General features: G+C 47.1%; 2 protein-coding genes across 3 annotated transcripts in view; one reads left to right on the forward strand and one right to left on the reverse strand.

Moving 5' to 3' along the window:
* Window positions 1-14,683, reverse strand: part of su(w[a]) (suppressor of white-apricot) — a 56,381-nt gene extending 41,698 nt beyond the window's left edge. The window contains exons 1-3 of one of the 2 annotated variants that reach the window (XM_050171312.3): window positions 14,490-14,683; window positions 13,040-13,212; window positions 6,279-6,380 (exon numbers count right to left, since the gene is read on the reverse strand). In XM_050171312.3, the coding sequence (XP_050027269.2) occupies window positions 6,279-6,380; window positions 13,040-13,212; window positions 14,490-14,674 (460 nt within the window). In that variant the 5' untranslated portion in view covers window positions 14,675-14,683. Of the gene's footprint in view, window positions 1-6,272; window positions 6,381-13,039; window positions 13,213-14,489 lie in introns of both variants that reach the window. The other variant, XM_050171311.3, reaches the window with a different exon arrangement.
* Window positions 14,684-17,426: 2,743 nt separating this feature from the next.
* The window catches only part of LOC126523003 (A disintegrin and metalloproteinase with thrombospondin motifs like), a 76,568-nt gene continuing 68,361 nt past the window's right edge, over window positions 17,427-25,633 (forward strand). The window contains exon 1 of the mRNA XM_072288804.1: window positions 17,427-18,180. The gene's annotated coding sequence lies outside the window, so the exon portion shown is untranslated. The remainder of the gene's footprint in view (window positions 18,181-25,633) is intronic.

Below are 25,633 nucleotides of genomic sequence, written 5' to 3' on the forward strand. Positions count from 1 at the left end.
GAGGAACTTTCTGCTGCACTACATGGAGCCCTTTGATGCCTTGGAGAAGGACGACGGCAAGCTTTGAGTAAAGCATGCATGGCTGACGGAGACATGCTTTTCTCGTGCAAGCCAGTGAGAAGTACGTGGCGAGATGCTTGTGGCGATCTCTCCTCAGCGTTTCTTCTGGATTTCTCAAGCTGACCGGCTGCTGCGGCAGGCTTCTCACAATTTTTAAAAGGCCCCCTTAGGGGCCACCAAAGTGATGCCTCGGCGGAGCTCGCATATCGCTTGCCACCCGTGAGACCTCTTTGCAGTTGTAGCAGTGCCATTCTTTAACGCCGACAGCCGCAGCTTGTTACACGTGATCGTAGTGCCCAGGAAGCAGTTAAACGAGTGAACACAATCAGCAGCCGGGCGGAGGAAGGTGGTGGGGAAGGGCACTGGCCTCCCTGCTTTTATAGTTTTCTCATATCAGCCCTGCCATTCCCCTATTTTGATTTTTTCATGTAACCCTGTTATAACAATTATCGGTTATAACAATGGAATTTTCAGCTTGGTGGAGTTTGCTCCATCGCCGCTGCTCATGCGAGCGCGGCTCCATCCATGCTGTCGTCCTCGGTTGTGTGAATGCTAGCAGCGAAATGATCCGATTCACATCCCATTTCATGTGAGTGATTCGTCCACGGTCACGTCCGTCATGTAAATCCAGCATTATCAGCATTGCAAAAGACGGGGGTAGGGAACAGAGCTACTGGGAGTCGTGCGTCTACAAATGGAAATTGTTTTTGCAAACATTTGAGTGTTGTATGCGTTATTTCCACTGGTTAGATGCACGGATTTTCTTTTTCTTTCTGGGATGTCGTAATTGGAGATGTAGGCTAATGCGGTGGTGGGTTATATGCAGAAAGATACGATATTTAACAGTTTCTTTACCAGAATATATAAATTTGTAAGTGCAAGCAAATTTTCGCATCACTGTAACTGGGACTCTGTCAGATCCCACAGCAGGAGAACATTCAATTGAATTAAAGTATGACCAACCAAACTATATTTACTTTGGTACACCTGATAATTTGTTAGTCTAACCCGGTTATGTTGAACCTATATACAGTAAAACCTTGTTAATTCGAAGTCCGTCGGACCGCGAAAAATAATCAAATTAACCGGGTTTTCGAATGATCAGAAATGGTCGAAAAACGAGAAATAAACGTACGAAACGTGGCTGTATCAACACTGCACCTTTATTTCACCTGAAAAACGGTCACTTGAAGTAGTCATCGATGCGTGACTGCTTGGCGTGGTAGTTAGCCGCACCGTAGGCTGCGTCCTCCAGTCTGCCTACAGTGCGCAGCAATTCACTGTTACCGCCGCTACACTCCACAAAACTGCGCACAACGTTGAGTGACTCAACGACTGCAGCTAAAGCTGGTGCTAGCTGCAGTCGGCATAAGACATTTGGAGATCAAGTTCCGTGCTCAAATATTCCGCAAAGGTCAATCCATTGCTCTCGTCGCCGCTTTCTTTGTCGAAGTTCGTCATGCGCGCAACATTGACTCTCCTTCATCATCCAGTGTGCAGTTGGCATCAGATGCATCCTCGGAACTGTCATCTTGTTGCTTGGAAAAACCGGCGTGCATAAAGCAACGCCTGATCATAATTCCCTCCACCTGCTTCCAGGCGTACACGATTAGGCAAATGGCTCCCAGTAGGTCCACGGAATATTGTTTGCTATTATCATAGCACAACAAGATCCTTTAGAGCAAATGGCAGCGACAAATCTTCCTCGCTTGCAGAATAACGCCTTGGCCCATAGGCTGCGATACAGCTGTAACATTCGACGGCAGGAAGACAAGCCTAACTGCTGTCAAGTTCTGGATGTCGGCGTGGGCTGGGCAGTTGTCAAAAACAAAAACAACTTTGCGTCCCGCGGCAGCAAACTTACGGTCAAGGTGCCTCACGTACTCCTCGAACAGCGCTGCCGTCATCCAAGCCTTTTTGTTACTTCTGTACAGCACGTCATCCTTAGGAGGAAGTCGTGCGTTCTTGAAGCACCGAGGCTTCTCCACTTTTCCGATGATCAGCAGCGGGAGTTTGTGACTGCTGGACATATTCGCACCAAACCGAACGGTTATTCTGTCCTTGGGTTGTTTTTTTCCCGCAACTACTGCATCCTCCGGGGCAAACGTATTCGTTGGCAGCATTTTATAAAACAATGCAGCCTCGTCGATGTTGTAAACATCGTCCTCCGCGTACTGCTGAAGCAGCGGAGCCGATGCACTCTTTTTCCAATTCTCGACAACATTTGGGTGGATGCTCCCACTTTCGCCGCACACTGTCACGAACGTGAGGTTGTTGCGGTCTTTAAATCTGGACAACCAGCCGTTGCTGCACTTAAATGCTTCATGGCCCAGCCACAGTGCAAGCTCATCGGCCTTTCCGTGCAGCAGCGTGCCGTTCACAGGCAGGTGTGCTGCATTTGCATGCTGAAGCCACTTTATCAAGGTGTCTTTAACGTCCGGATGCGCAGGAAAACGAATCCTTGTCTGCTTCGTCGAATGCATCTTCCTGTAGGCCTCGAGGATTATTCTTAGTCTTATTCTTCAATATCGTCGAAAGGGTCGATAAAGGCACCTTGTGCTTTTCCGCCAGCTGTGTTTTGGAGCTCGTCCATTCTTCAGCCTACTCAATTAGGCACACTTTCTGGCAGAGAGTCAGAGTTCTGTACTTCGGCATTTTCTTAACACCAACATTGTGCACGTGGTCAAGAATAACTAGCAGAGCACACAACACGTCTGGTCGTGGCACCGAACAATCAAAACACTACGAGCAATGCCTTCCACAAGCTAGACAAAGAAACAACAAAAAGGGAACCAGAAAAATTTCGACCTAGCGACACCTGGTTGTTGCTTTGTCAACTAAAGCTAGCCTCCAAAACCGGCTGTAGCACTGTGCAGATCGCTGAGGCACAACAAAGCACCGGAAACAGGATGGATGGATGATTGAGGCTCAACCCTTTGAATCGAGCGACGGCGGTGCGCGCCACCTAGCACAGAAAGGTGATTTGAAGTGCCGCCTGGCTGCCACTCCGACAACTATACTGGCCTCAGAGACTGGCACACTAAATTTTTTTTGTTGCGGATCACAGAGGCACGGTAAAATCACGGAGGCCATGGTTTAAACTGACGTATTATCTGGATTTGGGCACGCTGGCTGTTCAAATTATCCGGCAAAATTTGCATGCAAAATGTTGGGACCGCCGAAAACCTTCGAATTACGTGAGATTTCGAATAAACCGAGTTCGAAATAACGCGGTTTTACTGTATAATGAATTATTGTATATAAGGAACAGCAGTATTATACCCTTAACAATTTTTCAATCAAATCTTAACTTTATTTAGATATCAAATTACCTATGTATAAAACTTTTTTGTGACTCCCTATATCTGTATAACCACATTCATTATATAGAGGTTCGACTGTAGCACAAATGCTATTCGTGAATTGAACTACAGTTGAGCTCCGTTATAGAAAAGTCTCATCCAACATGAAAATACCTTCTTTATATCTAACACAGTAGACTTCCACTAATTCATCATCATCATCATCACCCTGGCTACACCCACTGCAGGGCAAAGGCCTCTCCCATACTTCTCCAACTACCCCGGTCATGTACTAATTGTGGCCATGTTGTCCCCGCAAACTTCTTAATCTCATCCGCCCACCTAACTTTCTGCCGCCCTCTTCCCTTGAAATCCAGTCCGTAACCCTTAATGACCATCTGTTATCTTCCCTCCTCATTACATGTCCTACCCATGCCCATTTCTTTTTCTTGATTTCAACCAAGATGTCATTAACTCACGTTTGTTCCCTCACTGAATCTGCCCTTTTCTTATCCCTTACCGTTACACCCACCATTCTTCTTTCCAAAGCTCGTTGCGTCGTCCTCAATTCAACTAGAACCCTTTTCGTAAGCCTCCAGGTTTCCGCACCGTACGTGAGTACTGGTAAGACACAACTGTTATACAGTTTTCTCTTGAGGGATAATGGCAACCTGCTGTTCATGATCTGAGAATGCCTGCCAAACGCACCCCAGCCCATTCTTCTTCTTCGGTCTCTTAATCCAGATCCGCGGTCACTACCTGCCCTAAGTAGATGTATTCCCTTACCACTTCCAGTGCCTCGCTACCTATCGTAAACTGCTGTTCTTAAACATTACCTTAGTTTTCTGCAGATTAATTTTTAAAAAAGACCCACCCTTCTGCTTTGTCTCTCCAGGTCAGTGAGCATGCATTGCAATTGGTCCCCTGAGTTACTAAGCAAGGCAACATCATCAGCGAATCGCAAGTTACTAAGGTATTCTCCATTCATTCTTCTCCCTACTTCTTCCCAATCCAGGTATCTGAATACCTCCTGTACACACGCTGTGAATAGCATTGGAGAGATCGTATCTCCCTGCCTGACGCCTTCCTTTATTGGGATATTGTTGCTTTCTTTATGTAGGACTACGGTGGCTGTGGAGCCGCTATAGATATCTTTAAGTACTTTTACATACAGCTCGTCTACACTCTGATTCCGTAATGCCTCCATGACTGCTGAGGTTTCGACTGAATCAAACGCTTTCTCTTAATCAATGAAAGCTATATAGAAGAGCTGGTTATATTCCGCACATTTCTCTATCACCTGATTGATGGTGTGAATATGGTCTATTGTTGAGTAGCCTTTACGGAATCCTGCCTGGTCCTTTGCTTGACAGAAGTCTAAGGTGTTCCCGATTCCATTTGCGATTACCTTAGTAAATACTTTGTAGGCTACGGACAGTAAGCTGATCAGTGTATAATTTTTCAAGTCTTTGGCGTCCCCTTTCTTATGCATTAGGATTATGTTAGCGTTCTTCCAAGATTCCGGTACACTCGAGGTAATGAGGCATTGCGTATACAGGGTGGCCAGTTTATCTAGAACAATCTGCCCACCATCCTTCAACAAATCCGCTGTTACTTGATCCTCCCCAGCTGCCTTCTCCCTTTGCATAGCTCCCAAGGCTTTCTTTACTTCTTCCGGTGTTACTTGTGGGATTTTAAATTCCTCTCGACTATTCTCTCATCCATTATCGTCATAGGTGCTGCTGGTACTGTATAAATCTCTATAGAACTTCTCAGCCACTTGAACTATCTCATCCATATTAGTAATGATACTGCCGGCTTTGTCTCTTAACACATACATCTGATTCTTGCCTATTCCTAGTTCCTTCTTCACTGCTTTTAGGCTTGCTCCCTTGCTGAGAGCATGTTCAATTCTTACCATATTATACTTCCTTATGTCAGCTGTCTTACGCTTGTTGATTAACTTGGAAAGTTCTGCCAGTTCTATTCTAGCTGTAGGGTTAGAGGCTTTCATACATTGGCGTTTCTTGATCAGATCTTTCGTCTCCTGCGATAGCTTACTGGTATTCTGTCTAACGGAGTTACCACCGGCTTCTATTGCACAATCCTTAATGATGCCCATAAGATTGTCATTCATTGCTTCAACACTAAGGTCCTCTTCCTGAGTTAAAGCCGAATACCTGTTCTGTAGCTTGATACGGAATTCCTCTATTTTCCCTCTTACTGCTAACTCATTGATCGGCTTCTTACTTACAAGTTTCTTCCTTTCCCTCCTCAAGTCTATGCTAATTCGAGTTCTTACCATCCTATGGTCACTGCAGCGCACCTTGCCGAGCACGTCCACATCTTGTGTGATGCCAGGGCTAGCGCAAATATATATTTCTCTATAATTCTTCCAGAGCTAATTCAAAAATGCCACTAGAAATCTTTATTTTACACTTTTACTTGTTTATTTGTTTTCGGCAGTGTTCTTCGTGCGCTTCTGTCCTGCACGAGTCCATCTGATGCAGTTCCTTGTTTATCAAGTAAAGGAGAAGTGTATCTCACAGGCATACTTGTGAGATACACTTTATTTCATTTCACTTTGGCAGGTTTACACACCTTTATGGTGAACGGCAGGCATTATTCACATTCGTACTAGTAATGGTACCCACCCCCCTCATTTGCACTGAAAAGTTATGTCACCCAGTTAACTGGGTGATGTGGCTGCGGATGAACTGAGGGTAAGGATGGCTGATACAAGACTGCGACTGGAAATTAATGGGAGTGGCCTTCGTCCCAAAGGTAACATGAAAAAGGCTGATGACGGTGATTTATTAGCACATGCCTAGATACATGTCCTCAAGAGAATGCCACTGACAGTGAGAACAAGGTTAGTTCACGAGCTAAAAGGCAGCAAACCATACTCACGCGCACCTTGCGATTCCAGGGCAGAGTTCTCCGAGTCGTAAGAGAAGGCAGTCTCCTTGTAGGTGCCATCTGCATTCATGGCAACGTTGAGGCGCTTGAGCTCTTCCTCTGTAAACATTAGCACATAGCCAGTCAGACACATCACCAGACTCATCAAATACAAGATTGCATATCTAATGCATAATGCCACATATAATGTGAACCTTTGTTATTTTTTTAATTACTAGTATCCTGAATTAGAAGGCTTACCAATAACTGGAGTCACATATGTAATTAATATTAAATTCTGGGGTTTTGCATGCCCAAAACCACAATGTGATCATGAGACCTGCTGTAGTCAGAATGACTTTCGCCACCTGGGTTTCCTTAATGTGCATCTAAGTAAACAAGTGTTTTTGCATTCCATTTCTCTCAAACCTGCTTCACGGTTGGCCACATTTATAAATGCAGCTATAGCTGACCCCGGAGTTGGTTTCCGGCCTACTGGTGACACAGAAGCGCCATCTTGCCCAAGCATTAATCCCTCACAAATATTCCGTGGCGAATGACCAGGCTGTGGTCGGTGTCTTGACAGGCGCAGCATTCCCACAGCGCGCGATCTCAACGGTACAACGTTTGACCAGGTCGACCGGACCGATTGAAATGATTAGCACTATGGGGACAGAGGGAACAACAAAAGCAGCGTTTATGGAAAGCATGGTAAGATGTGCGAATCTCAGGCCTAATAGCCACTGTAAGGCACACTAATCACATCGGATAAGCGTGTTCAGTTTTCATACATGTAGGGTTGCACAGTTTCGGAGCACTCTGCCCACATGCAAGCATGCAGACAAACTTGGCGCATGTGTTTGCGGTAGTCGCTGGCCTGTGGACCCAAATACCGCTTAAAAGGCATCACTCTAACCTGTATACGTGATCTCACGACCGATCACTGATGAACACCCCTAGGGAACATATTAACGACAAGCTTTCTGCAACGGTTTGCGGCCCGCTATCACAGCAGCTTGCGGCGAATTTTCACCCCCGGCCACACCATTGGCCACAATGCCCAGCTCATTAGGCCTAATTGGAGCTAGGTCGGTGGGTGTCGGTGACTAAAGTTAGTTTCGTTCCAAATCAGCAGATTTTCCCTTTATTCAGTACTTCTCTCCACCTTGCGGGTTTCCGCAGAACTACTACGTCGAATCAGCAGATCTATGCACAGTCGTCAGCAACCCACAGAAAGCTGACAAACTACCTCGCCAACGAAATTGAGTGTACGGGTTGACCGTTGTACATGGCCACCATGTTTGCAAAACAACATACACCAGTCCCTTGTTCCGAACGCCGTTTGTAGGCGCACAATGGTCTCTTTTTGTAGCTTCAGGCGACCGATCATAAGACTAGCTTTGGATTTACAAGGCAAGCTCGAACATGTCATGACACTAGCGCGCTGATCCACAGCTGCAGACGCACTTCCACAGGTGGCAGATGGTCACAGACGGGGGGGGGGGGGGGAGGAGGAAAGGGGATTAACAAGCAGGTGTCCAAAAAAAAAAAATACCCAGTGTTCATGAATGCTTGATCAGCGCCTGTGGGTGCTTTTTTTAAGGCATTAGACATTCATGGAAAGCTTTCCTTGTGTATTAATTACAGTGCTACAACAGGCAGCAAACTATCGAAGAACAAACAAGCATGAAAGAACAACCCACACTGATGTTCTCGGTAGCCCTACACAGCAATGTGGCTAACCTTTTCGGACCTTTGGGTGACTGAAAGAAAAAGAATCCGAAAGCTTGCAATGCATCTGCAGATGTTTTTAGCGTATCTTCATTCTGCACTGTTTCGCCCTTTCATTCTGAACCGATTGTTGCATCCGCTCCGAATTTCTCTCACGACACTTCAACAGCAAGGTATTGGTGACAGTCAGGCACTGTTCATCAGGTCGGTTCTTAATTTTTCGTTGCTGTAACTATGTACAGAGGGCAGTCCCATCTGCTGAAACATGCAGCTGTCATTTCTTCCCATCTGCTAGCGGAAAGTAATTGTTCGTGCATAGAGCATCATGTGGGCAAGCATTGCCAAGCCCTCGTTTAGAGAAAGAAAGCGAGAACAGAAAGCATGAAGGGGCTGCCTTACAGTAAGAGAGCATGAAGGAAGCTTCCTTTAAGTGTGTAATACCCGTGTCAAACGAGCACTCATGAGCTCCTTTAGGATAAGTAAGCGCAAGACTTACTAAGGGAGTTCAACCTCAAAGAAACTGCAGTCATGTCACACGGTCAATAAGCAGTTTTTAAAAGTAGCCGCCAGAAGTGCATTCAGCGGTGTTTCGTTTTTGTATAAGTACAAGAATGTAACTTCTAGTTGTGTTCGTAGCTATTATAGTTAACGCTCCTTCCATAAAAATATTATTCCGTATATTTGATGTGAAAAACATACACCTCGTTGAAAATCAAAGTGGGCTCGCTAAACATAGCAGTACTGACAGCGACGCTAGCCACCCTGTGTTTATCTGTGTTTTTTCTTGCACCGTGGCAAGTTGGCTCTGCGTTCTGCTACCCGAACTGCTGCAAACTGTACTAAAACCCAAGATTTCATGCATGGTGACCTCCTGAGCTTTCCTTTTATTTTTCCTATAGTAACTGTGCCCGTGTCAGTCATGAGTGACCACACCGACCACTGCACGACTAGCACGGCAAAGGCCACGTTTACATGAACCCGAAGTGAGCGGGTCAAGCCAGAAATCGGGCTGACCGACCCCAATATGACCGCTTTATATGAACTCGCCTCTGACGAGTCTGGACAACGACGGCACACAGCGTCAAGCCCAGACATCAATGCGTTTGAACTCGGCTTCCGGTTCCTGCTGCCATCGGCAACAGCTTCTTTTCGTGGGTCTTATTGCTATGGTGAAGTTACACTGCACAATGCCTTGTCTTGACCTTGTCCCCGCTGCCGACACATAAATCGCGATGTTGCAATGTTCTCGCACAAGTCTCAGCGCTGGCAGGCCAAACCCGTCTGCGTTTACATGCACGCTGCAAGCAGGCCAGGCTGACTCAGCCGGACTCGACGCCTGTTCAGTCCGGCCGGCTAGCGTTTAAGTGAACTCGACAGGCATATTGCAACCCGACAAGCCAACTCGACCCGATTCTGTCGGGTTCATGTGAAATCCCCGAAAGACGAGAAAAACATGGCCCCATGCGACCTAGGTCGAGGGTATTGTGCAGTATAGCAATCATAACTGTTGCTGAGTTGTGCTTGAACATTTAATACAATAGAAATGGTCTAAACACACACAACATCAATATTAATGGAAACAATAATGAAATTATCAACTTTACAACAACAAGTATGGGAACGAGAGTACTCCCTTTAGCCGCTGAGGGAGATCAGCAATCTCGCTAGACTAATACCCCTGTCACACGGGCACCTGCGAACTCCGTTGAGCATGAAAATCCCTAACGCAGATTTACTGCAATGGAGTTGCGGCCGTGCTACACGGCACAGTGGGAGCTTTCGACGGGCGCCGCAGGGCATAGAAACGGCGCTGCTGCGCTTACTTCCGCATGCAACTGTTCACATATATGGTCGGCGTTAAAGTAATCTATGGGTATTTCTTTTAGCGCAGTATGTAATAATATAAAATCACAGCGAGAAACTTTGCGGTACATTACCGCAAGACTTTTGTTTTCCAAGCATAGCGAAGTTGCAAGCGATGCTGGCCACACTGCGCTCTTGCTTTCGTGCGTGGGCAGCGCAGGTCACGTTGTTGGGCCGGTGCACTTTGAGTTGTGATACCGCTGTGTAATCGTGCATGTCTGTGTGTTCGCGACGATAATGCGCCGGGATCGCTCATGGTGCGGGTCATCCGAAAAATTTACCCGTACGGCTTGAACGACACCACTAGCGGCTTGCGTGCGTATAAAAAACCAATGAAATGGCGGAACGACGTTTCCAGATGCAGCGTGCCGAAGTATTGGTGTAGAGGGTACAGGCGCTGATGCCCTTAAAAACAAATTAAAACTTCCATTATGTGGCATATATCTCAAGGCAAAAAAAATAACAATGCTAAAATTTTTAAATGAACCAGTTACGACGATTTCGCTAGCGTGGTTTTCTGTGGAACTGTAGCTACCTGGAAACGAGAGTACTCCATCCAACCGTAATGGTCATTGCCGAACTCCCTTCACCCAAAATCTCCATTTAACTTCCTTGGCGTAAGGGGGAGCGTGTGACATGGAGTGAAACTCCATTGGCTTAAAGACGAAGGAGTTCAATAGAGTTCGCGGGTGCCCGTGTAAAAGGGGTATAAAAGCTCCATCAAACTTCTTTAGCGGAAGGGCGACTGTGTGACACCAAGTGCACGTCCCTTGAAATAAAGACGACGGAGTTAAAAGGAGTTTGTGGGTGTCTGTGTGACAGGGGTATAAGTTAATAAGGAAGCTTACAGAATTGACATCAAGAGTGCTTAACCACAATGGGGCAGACTTCCCTACTACAGTAAGGAAGGTTTCAGTATTGGGGCCTATGTCTGAAGAAAATAGCAGCTACCACGATCATCAAACCGAGATGCCAGAATGTTACCTACAGAACCACTTTTCCTGCATACTTATAGCCAAAAGTAGGAATAGAATTAAAGGGAGGCTCTTTTTCGATAGCAATAGTGCAGGCTCCCAAGTATGTTTACACAAATTGGCAAAAGCAGGTATTAGCATGCTGCTATTCGATGCTTAAAAGGCCCTTAACCAGGTCTGGCCATTTTGAGCTGACAAGCACAATGCATACAATGCACGCTAACAATCGTGTCTGCTAAATATTACACTGCAACACGCCGCAGAAAGAGCTGAAATTTCAAACCGAATGCCGTTTGCCCTTCTCCTCGTGGGTGCTACGCTCCAAGCCGGTGGGTGACGTATACGTGCTAGTGCGCCTACGTACATGTGTTTGTGCTGTGACGTCGCTCATAAAAACATGCGACTTCGAGAATTATTCAAGGCAATAGCTGTTATTTGTGTAAGCTGTTGGTTCTATAGACAAATTAATGTTTAGAGAAATAATAAAACACGCAAGCCAAATGTCTGCGTGCTTTTGTTTTACTTCCACCGCAGCAAGAGATGTACTTCTGTTTCGTCTGCTCGTTCCCACGTTGTGCAGTCGCACGCGCAGACATTGAAACTATGTAATTTTCTACCATGTTCTAGCACGTGATCATGTTCTGTGATCCGCTTGTGTCTGCCTCAGTATTCCTGTAGCACTGACTCATACCGCCAGGCAGGTGTCCTCATGCACGGCTTGCAATATCGTGCACTGCATGAAATGAGACAATCGCAACAGCTCGCACACGACGGCGTCAGCGGAAGTGCTAAAAAAAAGCAAGGAGAAAAAAAAATGAAGGCAGGGCCTGTGACGTATGCGTCGCACGATCCTCAGGCTCCAGTATGGGAGAATGCAGGGAAGAAATTTCGCTTGCGGAGGCTAGACGGGGCGAATGGAGAGTTTGTCTCGCTTGGCAGTGGAGCTCACCTCCTGAAATCATGGGTTTGTGGCACTGAAATATTTCTATCTTGGCTATTAATGAGCCGATTTGAAAAATTTGTGGCAGAACACTATCCAGAGCACATGTAACAACTTCCAGCGCGTAACCGAAATTGGCTATGTGGCCTGGTGAGGGACCCTTTAAAGGGACTGAGAATTGATTTTTAAGGACCCATTATATTGTGGTGCAACGAGAAGTTCACTCTTGGTAGCGTTTACATCTGCAGCACATGGATATCTTATAAGAAGAGTTTTTCGATTTGAGCATTCTCTAAAAAAGGAGTTCTTCCTACGGCAACGCTGAGGAGTGAGAGAGATACCGATAGCTCGCCTCGCAAATTGTGAAAGCTGCCCATTGTTCTGCTTTTACAGGAGTGAATACAATTGTGGTTAACCACCTATAGCTTGACCTATTCATCCACTTTTGAAAATAAAGAGCTAGTAGAATAAGTTTGGATTGTTCTACAGACATTTCTTATATTTATACCGTGTTTTTCCCCGATGCATGCCTACGTCATGGCTGATTGGTCCATGATGTCATTAGTCTGTCACTAGACGAGCCGAGCGAACTCATCAAAAATGTGAAGCAAGGACTTAGCTGCACACTGAACTGCATTTCAATAGTAATAAAAAGACTAGGCAATGTGTACACTAGTAAAAGGTCATGTGATAGGTCACTTATACATTTTCATGTTCTTGCCACCTGGGGCACTAAAGGTCATTTATTGCGACTTTTAGCAAAAAATTGCAACTATAAATCTCCATTTAATGAGAAAAACAGGGCACGTTTTACCCAACACGACAGGCGATCTTTCTATCAGCAGTGTTATCTCAATCCACGTTCCGAATGGTTGTCTGTCCATTTAAAAAATGAAGTGTGTCTACATAGAGACAACTGCGAAGCATGGCAAAACAGAACAGATCGCCATAAAAGGCTGATGCCCGGGCTCTCCCACATGATAGCGGGTACTCCTTGATGTTTTTGCTGCTTTCATGGAAATTTTGTTACTTCTTTTAGACGAAGACGTTAAGAATAAAAGATGTTGCGACTAAAAAAATTCGGTAAAATGTTTTACTTTTTCTCAAGAAGAATGCTATTGTTCAACCTGCATTGCCACTTATAATTATGAGGGATCACATGCTGATTTGCACAGCTGCACCCATTCACAGACTCGGTGCTGTGTTACACACACACGAGCAAGACGTATGGCGCACAGTCCTGCAGTTGTGTAAATTAAATGCAGCATCACCTTGGTAGATCGATTCCTCATGGAGGTCCCTGAAGAGTGCAAGGAACCGCTCCTCTTCACACAGCTCTTCCAAGGCTTTCTCTTCTTCTGTGAGTGAGGCAATGTACTGAAGCGCTGCTCCAGGCTTCGGCTCGTATTCATGGATGCTGTGCAAGTAGCCTCTTGCATCGTACCTGACCAGCACATACAAAGGATACAGATTAGTTTGCATAACGGATCACATGTTTTGGACTAACTGGAGACTGTTAAGCGAAAACAAGTGTTGCTCACTTCTTAAAAGGTAACAACATCTGGGCAGACTTACCAACAAGGGCCCCCAAACTGAATTCTGTTACTTTGATGCTACATCGTGTGGGTCATGCTGGAATTTTTGGTGCCTCTGTCTGCTGCACGACTTGTTTGAGTATTGACAATTCTGATTTGTTATGCTCATGCACGGAAGCTGGGCCTCGGCTTACAAGGACGCTCCCTCACCTACAAGGTCGCGCTTCACTACAGCAAGCTGGCCATGCGCCTTTTCAACTACTGGCGCGCCTGTTGCACTAACACGACTGAAGGCTAAGTACAACACGAAAATGAGAGCGATAATCTCCACTGCTGCGCTAGAACACAACGATCTGCTTTACACTAGGCAAACGTCATTCGAATAGTCACTGCCGTGTGGTGTGACAAGCATCCTTCGGTACAAAAAGACCGACACGCCGATGCTACAAAGCTCGCAGTAATTTTTTTTTTTTTTGGCTTAAGTTAACAGAAGCAGTATACAGATACGAAACTTTAAAAAGTGCACCTTATCACTGTATTCGACCTGACTTCGCGCAAAATGGCCAGCTGCGGCCTCCTCAACCTAAAGCAAAACATCCGTGGCGAACAAGCTCGACACCTCGTTCCTGCTTGTCAAGTTTTTAATGCCGTCTGCGCTTTTGAATAACTTTTATTATGCTAAGATGGCCCAAACACGAAAAGAAATAGTTTGAAATCTGAAGAGTCGACGTAGCGAACAGATCAGGATAGCCTACGACGGTTTACTGCGCAGCTCGCAGGGCAACGGTAGGTTTCGAAAGAACGATCACAAACATCCACTAAGTGCAAGAAAAACAGCACGTCGTATATACCTTTTTCTCTCGTCCCCACACAAAGCCGGGACGCCACCACACACATTTGAGCCACACAATCACAGAGCAAAGTGCACCCAGTAGGGCTGCGCAGCCCTCGTTAGAAACAAACTGATTCGAAGCGCCGGAGTGCTCGCTCCTGCCTCCATAGCTGGCTTCTCCCCACATCCTGCGCCGCCGCCGGGACGCTAGAACAACTAGGGCAGATTCGTTAGCGGCGACTTGAAGAGAAAGCAAGAAAGCATGCTGATAGGTCAAAACATCAGTAAAAACCTGCACTCTTGCGATTGAAAATCCAGAAAGTGAAGGGAGGCATTGTTTGCTTGGAGACGGACCTGTCAATCATTAGGCTGTCGTCGCCCATCCATGGGATCAAATGTTTGCCGCGGTCAATATGCATCGCCTTTTCGTCGTCCCTGAACAGTTTGCACGAGTAACCGAACACTAAGAGGTCATCGTCCGATTTTCCACTGCGTTCACCACTCGCGGCCCACGTTCGGCCATTAGCTGATGCCGCCATTTTGTTATGTAATGCAACGCTCCGCACAATGTTGGCCAGCTTTACCAAAACGGATCGCGTCAACTGTGGTTCCTTGTGAACGTCGCTGTTCTCAGTTCTCAGTGATAAAAATAGATGTTTATTATTCTATGAACTAAATTTTTATACACGCACGAAATATGATACACATGTTGTTTTATAGATAACTCAAAGTGACTAAAAGCTGTGTTGGTTAGTTTCGGTTTCGGTATATTTATTTGTTCATTTATTTCACAATCTTATGTAAATTGAGGGGGGGCTATACAAAAATGAAATTGAAGTCAATTACATTTCAGAAAAGCGACAAGAATGCACAAAATTAGGCCATAAACTAAATCTGGAATTAAAACGGATTTACAAGTGAGGGTAAAAAATGTAGAAATGGCAAAACTGCAACGTACATATAGAAAGCAAACTAAATACAAAATTGAAAATAAGAATAGTAGTACTTGCTCATCAGAGGCAATAAATATGCAATAATGACAAAAAAAATCACACGAGTGGTAGGAAACGAGGTCTTACTCGCAATTTAGGTGATTGTTTGAACATATAACAGTAACAAGTAAATTATACGTTGATAATTATGCGAACAAGCTGCGAAGGTGTACATAATGAGCAGTTAAACTGATTCTTCGTTTAGGAGTTCTTGGAAGGATGGGAAACCTTTTAAGTAGCAATGTGTGATGGTAGGTTATTCCGTTCATTTATTGTTCAGAGGATGAAGGAATTGGCATGAAGTAATGAACGACAAGTTGCATGTTTTATTTTCAAAGCATAATCTGTACGGGGCAAGAAGGCTGCGGATGGTTCGATGATAACGAGATGTTCATTTGAGGGATCGCCAGCCGTTTGTGCGCAGGGGCGAGTAAGAGCGGGCGCGAAAGAGAAAATCTGGGGGCTTTTGCTCCTTGAATATATGACTCTGCCTAGGCAGTACGGAGGAGGTTTCTTAGCCCACGTTGTATTCGTTTGTCCATGTTACCATCACGGCAACTCGCCGCACGCCGTTTGCCGTTCGCGGGCCGCCGTGCGGCGTTCCCGATTCTATAAGAGCCCAGTGCCTAGTGGACTGTCCATTTCGGCCGCTGCTGATTGGATGCAGCTGTACGAGAGAGGAGGAGACGAGTGGCCCCAGCCAATCAGCAGCGACCGGAATGGACAGTCCACTAGGTGGACATTTACAGAATAACCCCCCCCCCCCCTCCTGTTGTCCATTTCTCTTGTCTGCACGCCTTACCTCCTCTTTGCATTAAGAAAGGATTTCTATATGCCTGTAGCTCGGTCATAGTGGAGTCTACGCTAGGTCGCTCGGTTCAGCAGGCTCCGTAATCGGCATTTCATCGCTACTCATCATACGTCACGTTTTTGTGCTAGTGTGCTATGACGTCAATATTTTTGTTCCTTTACATGCCTGAGCTCTACGACAAGTCTTATTGCACCAATTGCAACACGTCCCTTAACGTCTATCATTTACTCTGGCCGTGCTCGCAAGCTCACATAAACTCCGAAGCGGACAAACGCAAGTTTGAAAAAGCAATCCGGAGCGAAGAACACGCTCCCCAACTCTGGGCCGTCCAGCAGGTCCACGACGCCGCCAGGAAACTCAACCTCCAGGTTCCGTCGTGGGAGACGCCCACTCCATGAGAGCCCAAAGCTCTCGTGGCCGGCAGGACCTCGAATAAAGTTGATTTCCTTCCTTCCTCCTTCCGCTGTCACGTCATAACAGCCGCGCTAGCCATGGGTCTCGGCCACGAGAAGGAGCTTTTAATCACTTTTTTGGAGCTGAATTAAAATTATTTTGCAATGCTTGCAGCGTCCAATACCTCGTTGTGGGTGTCCTCGTATACCGAAGCAGCCTACAACAGTCTTCTTATAGCCTCAAAATTTGGTGTCTCGACCCCTTTAAGTGGTTATGAAGTTTTAAGGCTTTGCAGTATTGAACTGTTTCGTAAAGAGCCTTTTTTGTGACAAGCCTATATGCACGAACAGAAAGCATGGGGAAACAGCTAGACAAAGCCCGCATGTACCACTGTACCATCATCTTAAACAGCACTCTTTCTTCATGGACAGGAATAACGGTGACGTATGTGACAGTATTCTGGTAACTAAGAGCAAGTAAAATATACTCTAATGTACCGAAAGGTGTATCTGCCCCGGAAGCCAGTATGAACATGACGTACTGCTGTGAGCATCCTGAAGGAAACATACGAACGGACGAGGACAGAGATACAGTTTACACTATTATTCGCTCGTCGTCTGCTTAAGCCTTATATGCGTGAAAATGCAAAACGAATTTGGTTATGTTCCCATGATAATGTTGGAGCAAGTTAGTATTTAAGTTTGATCTACAGCTGCTGCAGTAGATAATATCGCTCGTGAATTTAGCTTTTGGTGCGCGTTAACGAAATCTGCGGGGTCCATTCCATTAACCCTGCACTTCTTGAACAAATTCTCGCCAGTTCAGTGCCAGTTCTTGCTCGTGCGGAATCGGCATGGTACCTGCTGCACAAACGCCGAACTACCTTCCTGACGAGTGCACGGAATGCTGTGAAATCGTGCTGCAGGAAGCCTGCACTGAGTGAAACAGATGGTGACATCCAGACACCACTATGTTGAACTGGTGAAACGGATAGCTAAGTGCGGCACCTTGTGGAACTAGTTCAGAAAGCGCAGGCGAATGGAGTGGACCTCTAGAAGTCAAAATTCAGAGACGCGTCCACAACGGCGTCTCTCATAGCCGCTGCGCGACTGACGGTAAATTCAACAAGAGGGGACACTCAGCGAAAACTGGCAACAGGAAATACGTCACGCTAGTATTAATGCCGTCCGTTAGCTGCCGCGAACAGCAAAAAAAGAGAGAATGTGAAATTAACAGACATTCTTTTATTATTTTATTCTTCCCTGCTTCATATATATACATATATAACTACTAAGTTTGCATCTAAATGAACTTATACTTTGCGGCTTATTTCCCTTGCGTCACCTAAAAAAAAAATTAAATTATGGGGTTTTACGTGCCAAAACCACTTTCTGATTATGAGGCACGCCGTAGTGGAGGGCTCCGGAAATTTCGACCACCTGGGGTTCTTTAACGTGCACCTAAATCTAAGTACACGGGTGTTTTCGCATTTCGCCCCCATCGAAATGCGGCCGCCGTGGCCGGGATTCGATTCCGCGACCTCGTGCTCAGCAGCCCAACACCATAGCCACTGAGCAATCACGGCGGGTCTTGCGTCACCTAGCAAGAAGCTAACGACACGCCAGACGTGCCAGATGCATGCGTCATGCGCCAAACACTGCACTGAAGCGAGCGAGGCCTGTTGCGCATGTGCAGTTCGCCTGTTCGGCCACCCGTCGCTCTCTCTCTCTCTCTCTTTCTTTTCTTTCTTTTTTTTTTGGATGCAGCCCGGTTTTTTGGACTCCCGGTGTATTCTTGCGCTCCTTTTGCACTTAGACACGGCACCACTGCACTATTGGACTACGGCAAGGTGAGACATTTTGTTTGACAGTCTGCGTCACATTTCAAGCAATTTAGGCTTACGGCACGTTCTGAGACTTGTGACGCAGTTAGCGAAAAACAGCTCGGCCGTCCTCGCGCAGTTAATTTTAGTTAATGACTCGTAGTGGGAGATGTTTGCGACGCTTTTTATGGGTCCCAACCTTATTGGTGCTTATTTCGGTAGTTTTTGGGCAAGCTCGCCACGCCCATAGCGTTGTGACGCAGTTAGCGAAAAGCAGCTCGGCCGTGGTGATAAAGTTAGTTTGGTGTGTTCTGAATCTTAGTGGGACAAGTTCGTGACGCATTTTATGGCACCGAAACAACGCACACCTTTTTTCAGTACTCACGCTTGTCGAAAACGCGACGAGCGATTGCTAAGACTGATAACACAGGAGTGTGTTTCTTGCGCTGGCAGAATGCACAAAAGATAACGCTGAGTTGCTAAAAAGCCAGGAACTTGTAACTTGAAAATTCTGTCTTCTGCACAACTGGAAACATGCTTTTCGCCCATACATTTGTCTTGAGTGTGAGTAGAAGGCATTCTGCGATCGTCTAGCATGGTCTGGCTGAGAGCCTGCGTTGTGGTCTCCTCTGTGCCTGTAGCGTATCATCGCGTCGGCTGAGGCCAAGTTGTTTTGAACACGCGCAGTCGTCCTTTTATTTGTGCTCTTAAGGTGCAGGAAATAATGGCCGGGAATGGTGGAATGCTTGGAAATCAGGTGTTTTCTTCATTTTTTTATGGTATTGTTTGGGGTGAGTGGGGCTAGATCTTCTACATCATGTATGTAAAAGGGAATTGCTTTTGTTTGTAATGCCGCCCATTCCCCACTTTAAAACGTTTCGCCTGTAAACGCAGTATTCATATAAGCTCTAAATACCAAAATGACACGCGTGTAATTTCTAAGCTGATGCCATCCGGTGGAGTTTCGTACGAGAACTGATGCTTACCTGGTGCCACAACGTTGGATGAATGCACAGAAAGCCTGGAACGAGCATTTATATAAAGCAAAATAAACATTTGCTCATTTTAGAAGACGTCTTGCGTACACTTTATGAAATTGTACGGGTCACACATTCTATGGGGTCTAGTAGAGATCCTTCGCAATCAGTTTTACTAAATAATAGAACGATATATCGCACCAAGACCGATTGGAAGAAGAATAAGCGCCGAGCAGTGCAGACGTGGAAGCATCGGCTCCGTTATTTTCCATGCTCCGCTCGCCAATTTTGAGAATACAACAAAAAGAAGCATACCACTGGATCTGCGAAGCCACGGCGAATCGGCTGACACCAAGATTCGAGGTGGGGTTTGTATTTTCACAATTTTACGCTACTTTTTCTGCTCCTACACACCAAGTTAAGCTTAGTGGAGCTAAGCTTAATGAGCAGTAGGGCCGTTGTTGGGCCTAGTAAGCCCACTTGCCCGCAGGCATGGCGGATACAAACATGGAAGATGAAGGTTTTGCTGGAAATGAAGGCAACAATGCTCAGGACGACTTCGGTTGGCACGTATTGGCTGGCCGAAGGTCACGAGGTACCACAAAGGCTGTGAATGAGGAGAGCACATGGCCACGTAATCAGCGAGAGCATGGCGTCAAGGGAACCGTCATCAGTGGATTGGTTAAGAATTGGGTTATCAATGCTTAGAGGATGCCTCAAGTGCCTGAGGAGCAAAATAAAATACTGTTACGGGGGAATAAAATATTTGTATTTACAATATATACAGTTACGAGGTTGTAACTCAGTAGTCAGGGTACCACCAACTACCCATCGTCGAAACACTTGACCCTCCTCTTCACCTAACAACGTTCTTTCGTCTACAGCGGCACAAACTCGTACGTGACATTAACCCCCGGTGGTAGAAGCTTCGTCTCGATGCTTCCTATAGGGTGCCGAATCAGTGTGCGAGTTATAGGGCTTTAGTCGCGAAACGTGCACGATATCAGTTCTTGGTGGGGTAGAAGACGTCGAAGACGCAAGTGATATCTCATATGTGAGGCTGGTGACTTGGCGAAGAACTTGGTATGGCCCGACGTATCGCGGCAGCAGTTTTTTATAAAGGCCAACGCGACGGGAGGGTAACCAAAGCAGGACAAGTGACCCAGGGCTGAAACGAACGTCCCGACGACGACTGTCGTAACGGTCCTTCTGGCTAGTCTGAGACGCCAGAAGACGGTCAGGGGCAATGCGACGTGCTGCGGCCACGCGAAGAATGGCATCGTGAGCATAGAACGTGGTAGTGGTGGTATCGGAAGGGAGCAACGAGTCAAGAGGCAGGAGTGGGTCATGGCCATATAGCAGATAAAACGGAGAGCGCAAATGTCACGAAGGGTAAGGTGCAGTCCTAATCCCGGTGATCATCGGACACGTACATGGAAAGCATGTCCGTGAGTGTATGGTTGAGACGCTCGGTGAGTCCATTTGTCTGTGAGGGGTAGGCTGTCGTGAACTTGTGGGACGTGGAGCAAGAGCGAAGAAGGTCGTCGACAACCTTAGAAAGAAAACAGCGGCCCCTATCAGTGAGCAGCTTACGTGGGGCACCATGATGTAGGATCACCGTATAAAGGAGAAAATAAGCTATATCAGTAGCGCAGCTCATAGGGAGGGCCTGCGTTATGGCATAACGCGTGGCAACGTCGTCGCAACGGCCACGCACTTGTTGCCCGAGGATGAAGTAGGAAATGGGCCGAGGAGGTCCAGGTCGACGCGGTAAAATGGCTCACTGGGGATATCAATAGGCTGAAGGTGCCCAGCGGGGGACAATGGAGGCTTCTTGCAGCATTGGAAAAGCTCGCAGGCAGCGACGTAACTTTGAACAGAGCGATATAGCCCAGGCCAGAAAAATCGTCTGCGCACACGGTCGTACGTACGGGAGACACCCAAATGACCAGCTGTGGGCACATCGTGCAACTGCAAGAGAATTGTCGAGCACAGGTGCTGGGGAACGACCAGAAGCTGTTCAGCCCCATGTGGACTCATATTGCGTCGGTATAAGGTCCCGTCCTGGAGAACAAACATACGGAGGGAAACGTCCTGTTGCTCCGAGGTAAGGCGTTCGATAGTGGAATGCGAATATGGGTCATGACGCTGCTCGTCGGCGATGCATGAGAAGTCGGAGATCGACAAAACGCAGGCATTTGTATCGGTTTCGGTGCCATCGGGAGCTTCGACAGGATAGCGGGGAGAGGCAGTCGGCGTGCTTATGTAGCCGCCCAAATTTGTAGGACAAGGAAAAGGTGTACTCTTGCAGGTGTAAAGCCCAGCGGCCAAGACGGCCTGTCGGATCCCGGAGTGAGGATAGCCGACATAAGGCATGATGGTCTGTCACGACGGTAAAGTGTCGACCGAACAGGTACGGGCGGAACTTAGCAATGGACCAAACAAGGGCCAAACATTCACGTTCTGTTATGGAGTAGTTGCGCTATGGTGCTGAAAGAAGACGGCTAGCATACGCGATTATTGTCCCGCTGTAGTTGGGACGAGATGGGGCCAATGCCATGGCCGCTTGCATCAGAGCGAACTTCTGTGTAGGCATACGGATCAAAATGGCCCAACACGGGCGCATTGATAAGGCGACTGATAAGCGTTGAAAATGCTGCAGCCTGGTCGGGTCCCCAGCGAAAAGTGGTTTCCTTCTTGAGGAGGTCTGTGAGAGGACGAGCGATTTCGGCAAAGTTCTGGATAGATCTCTGAGAATTAGAACACAGCCCTAGGAAACTTCGGACATCGGTAGAAGAACGTGGGAGTGGAAAATCACCAACGGCGCGAACCTTATCTGGATCAGGCTGGGCGCCTGCAGCGTCAACCAAGTGACCAAGTACTCGTATTTGGCGGTGGCCGAAATGGCATTTGGCAGAATTGAGTTGTAGGCCAGCCCGTCGAAAAACAGCAAGGATAGCTGAGAGTCGGTGGAGGTGGCTCTCAAACGTCGGTGAAAAAACAATGACGTCATCAGGGTAGCAGGGGCACGTGGTCCATTTGAATCCGCGCAGAAGAGAGTCAATCATGCGTTCGAAGGTAGCAGGGGCATTGCACAGTCCGAAAGGCATCACTTTAAATTAGTAGAGATCATCTGGGGTGACGAAGGCGGTCTTTTTGCGATCTCGTTCATCCACTGCGATTTGCCAGTAGCCGGAGCGCAAATCAATCGTCGAAAAATAACTGGCACCGTGTAAGCAGTCCAGCGCGTCATCAGTACGCGGAAGCGGATACATGTCCTTTTTGGTAATCTTATTAAGGTGACGGTAATCGACACGAAATCTCCAGATGTTCTTCTTTTAAAGCAAAACGACAGGTGACGTCCACGGACTGCAGGAAGGCTCGATAATACCTTTGGAGAGCATTTTGTCCACCTCCGTTTGGATCACCTAGCGTTCAGGCGCAGACATGGTAGGGCCGCCGGTGTATAGGAGGAGCGTCACCAGTGTGGATTGGATGGGTGACGACACGGGTTCGACCTAGCGGGTGATTGCCAAAATCAAAGATGTCTTCATAGGACATCAGAATGCGGCGAAGGGCGTCGGCGTAAGCAGGTCGTAAATCAGTAGCTTTCATTGGTTTAAACTTGTCGTTGCGTGAAGTAGGAGGGGCAGAAGGTGCAGCAGTGTCGAATCGTGGTTCGGGCGTAAGATCAGCTACTCCACAGACTTCCAAAGACACAGCACAGTGAGAGATACACCTTCAGGAAGCACTTGCAGGCACGAACCAAAGTTCAGAAGAGGAAGCCACGCTTTATTATTGACGAGAGTTACAATTGAGCTTGGTAGCGCTATTTTGACGGAACAGGAGGACGTCGCAAAGTGGGGACACCACGTAAGGACCATCTCGAAGTGGTGGAGAAGGTAACATGAGGACGTAAGTCGCATCATCAAGTTGCAGTTGAACAAATTGAGTAGAACGAAGTCGGGACTTGTCGTCGTCGGTCGCGTCGGCAAAGTAATGGGGCAGTTCAAGGCGTAGGGTGCCGGTTGCACAGTCAATAAGTGCTGAATGGGCAGTCAGAAAGCCGATTCCAAGAATCACTTCGTGGGGACACTCGGCCAGTACGGCGAACAGGACTAACACTGGACGGCCGGCAATAATAACACGGGCCGTGCACATTGCCATCACGGCTGTTGTACTGTCATTAGCTACTCGGACGGCAGACGACTCGGCAGGTGCCAGGACTTTATGGAGACGGCTACGAAGATCTGATCACATAACCGAGACCTGAGCGTCAGTATCGATGAGGGCTTGAACGGGTACATCATCAACTAAAATTTCAACAAGGTTCGGTCGAGCAGTAGGTGTCAGCAGAGGTTTTGCAGTCCGAGTCGTCAATGCAGCCGCACCTCCGGTGGCTGCACTGCTTAGTTTCCTGAGAAGCGGCCCGAGTAGGACGGTAACGAGTAACGACGAGGTGTGAGCGAACGGGACTGACGGCATTGCGGCGAGGGCGTGCGGCTAGTGGTGTATCCCCGAGGTGGAAGCCCGGCGTGATTCAGAGAAGGGCGACAGAGGCCGAGGGTCTCGGTCAAAACGGCCATCAGCATATAGTCGAGGCGAGGAGTAACAGCGGCTACGGCAATGGCGGGAGATGTGACCGACCCATGAGCAAGCAAATCAATTTGGCCTGTCATCCGGTGTGCGCCACTCAGAGGGGTTCCGATACCGATTCGGGAACGACTGTCGAGGTGCAGTAGAGGCAATGACAGGAGTGGTAGGGGTGGGACGTGGGCGGACGGCAGACTGGATGTCCATGTTTGCAATTTATTGGTGGACAACAGCTTGAATAAGCGAGATGGTCACGTTGCCATGCGTATGGGGGCAGTGAGAACTTGGAGCCATATCCTCAAGTTCGCGACGGATGACCTGCGTCAAGCTTGGCGTCGTAGGCGAATGTGACGCCGGAGGGTCGGTATGTAACGCCGGAGGGTAGTTGCAGGAGGAAGTGGCAGCTGTATTCGGAAGTCGGTCGAAGCATTGTACGATGCGTTTGCTCTTCGCTTGCTCAAAATTTCGGCGTTCCTTAATGATGGACTCAACCGTTGAGCAGCTCCTGCAAAGCAAGAGGTTGAACGCATCGTCCGCGATGCCCTTCAAGATCTGTCCGACCTTATCGGCCTCCAGAATGACCGCGTCCGCTTTACGGCAGAGAGCCACAACGTCTTGAATATACGCGACGTACGATTCGGTTGATGTCTGGGCACGAGACGCTAGCTCTTGCTTGGCCTCCATTTGACGTCGCACAGGTCTTCCGAAAAGATCGCGTAGCTTTTCCTTGCAGGAGTCCCAGCTTCGAATGTCAGCTTCATGCGTCTCGAACCATACCTTCGCGGTTCCTCCCAAGTAAAAGGTCATGTTGGCCAGCAAAAGTGTGGCATCCCACTTGTGCTTACCGAGTCGTTCATACGACGTCAGCCAGTCTTCGACGTCGACAATTGCCAGCGCCGATGCTTCTCACGTAGCTGGGTTAGAATTACTTCCGCTGGCGTCTGAGCGGCTGAGGCAGCGAAGGCAGCGTCAGTAGCCATAACAGGGGAACCGATGTGACGACCGCTGCGAAGATCTAGGGCCGGCTTGTGGCGAGAGTGCCCAGCACCTCCACCAAAATGTTACGGGGGAATAAAATATATGTATTTACGATATATATTTTTCGATTGTTTAAAAAATAGATTGCTGCAAAACTTAGTTTTCATTACGAATGCCAGCTCCTCGTACACTTGCATCAGAAATGCATAAACATAAGTGATCGTTACTGGCACGTGCAGGCCTGCAGGCCAACACTTTCTTTAGTTAAATCTACCCGTCACCACGAACATTGGTATACTCCTACACCATGCTCGAACTGTGGATTACAAGCGTTACAACATTGTCTTCCACGTATTTCGAACATACCCTGGTTAACAGACTTGAAGAAGATAGAAGTTTGCGCTGCTCAACAAATATATTGCGTGAGCTCTTGTAGCAGACACAGTATAACACATTTTGCATTGCTTTCAGCTGTTGTTATTAAGTAGGAGTTTCTGCTTTTATTTCTTCTATTTCTGCCGTAGGGCTGCAGGATATATATATATATATATATATATATATATATATATATATATATATATATATATATATATATATATATATATATATATATATATATATATATATATATATATATATATGCAACTGACCTTGCACGTCTGCTCCGCACCACCGTTAAGCGCACTTCGCTTCTCGAATAGGCAGAACGCGTGTCGAGTGACCTCCTGAACAGCTCTTCGCAATATGCTGCACAGGATTCAAATCATGGATCCGGGACCTCAAAGACGTGCAACGTAATGCTGACGCATTTCTCTCGCATGTGCCGCTCAATCGCTGCTGAATTTTTGTTTGCTTATTACAATATCCTGTATAGATAATACATTTAAAGCTGATTTTTTGTTTAATACAGTTGCATCCCGACACATGTTATT

The sequence above is a fragment of the Dermacentor andersoni genome, chromosome 6 (assembly GCF_023375885.2).
Source record: "Dermacentor andersoni chromosome 6, qqDerAnde1_hic_scaffold, whole genome shotgun sequence".
NCBI lineage: Eukaryota > Metazoa > Arthropoda > Arachnida > Ixodida > Ixodidae > Dermacentor > Dermacentor andersoni.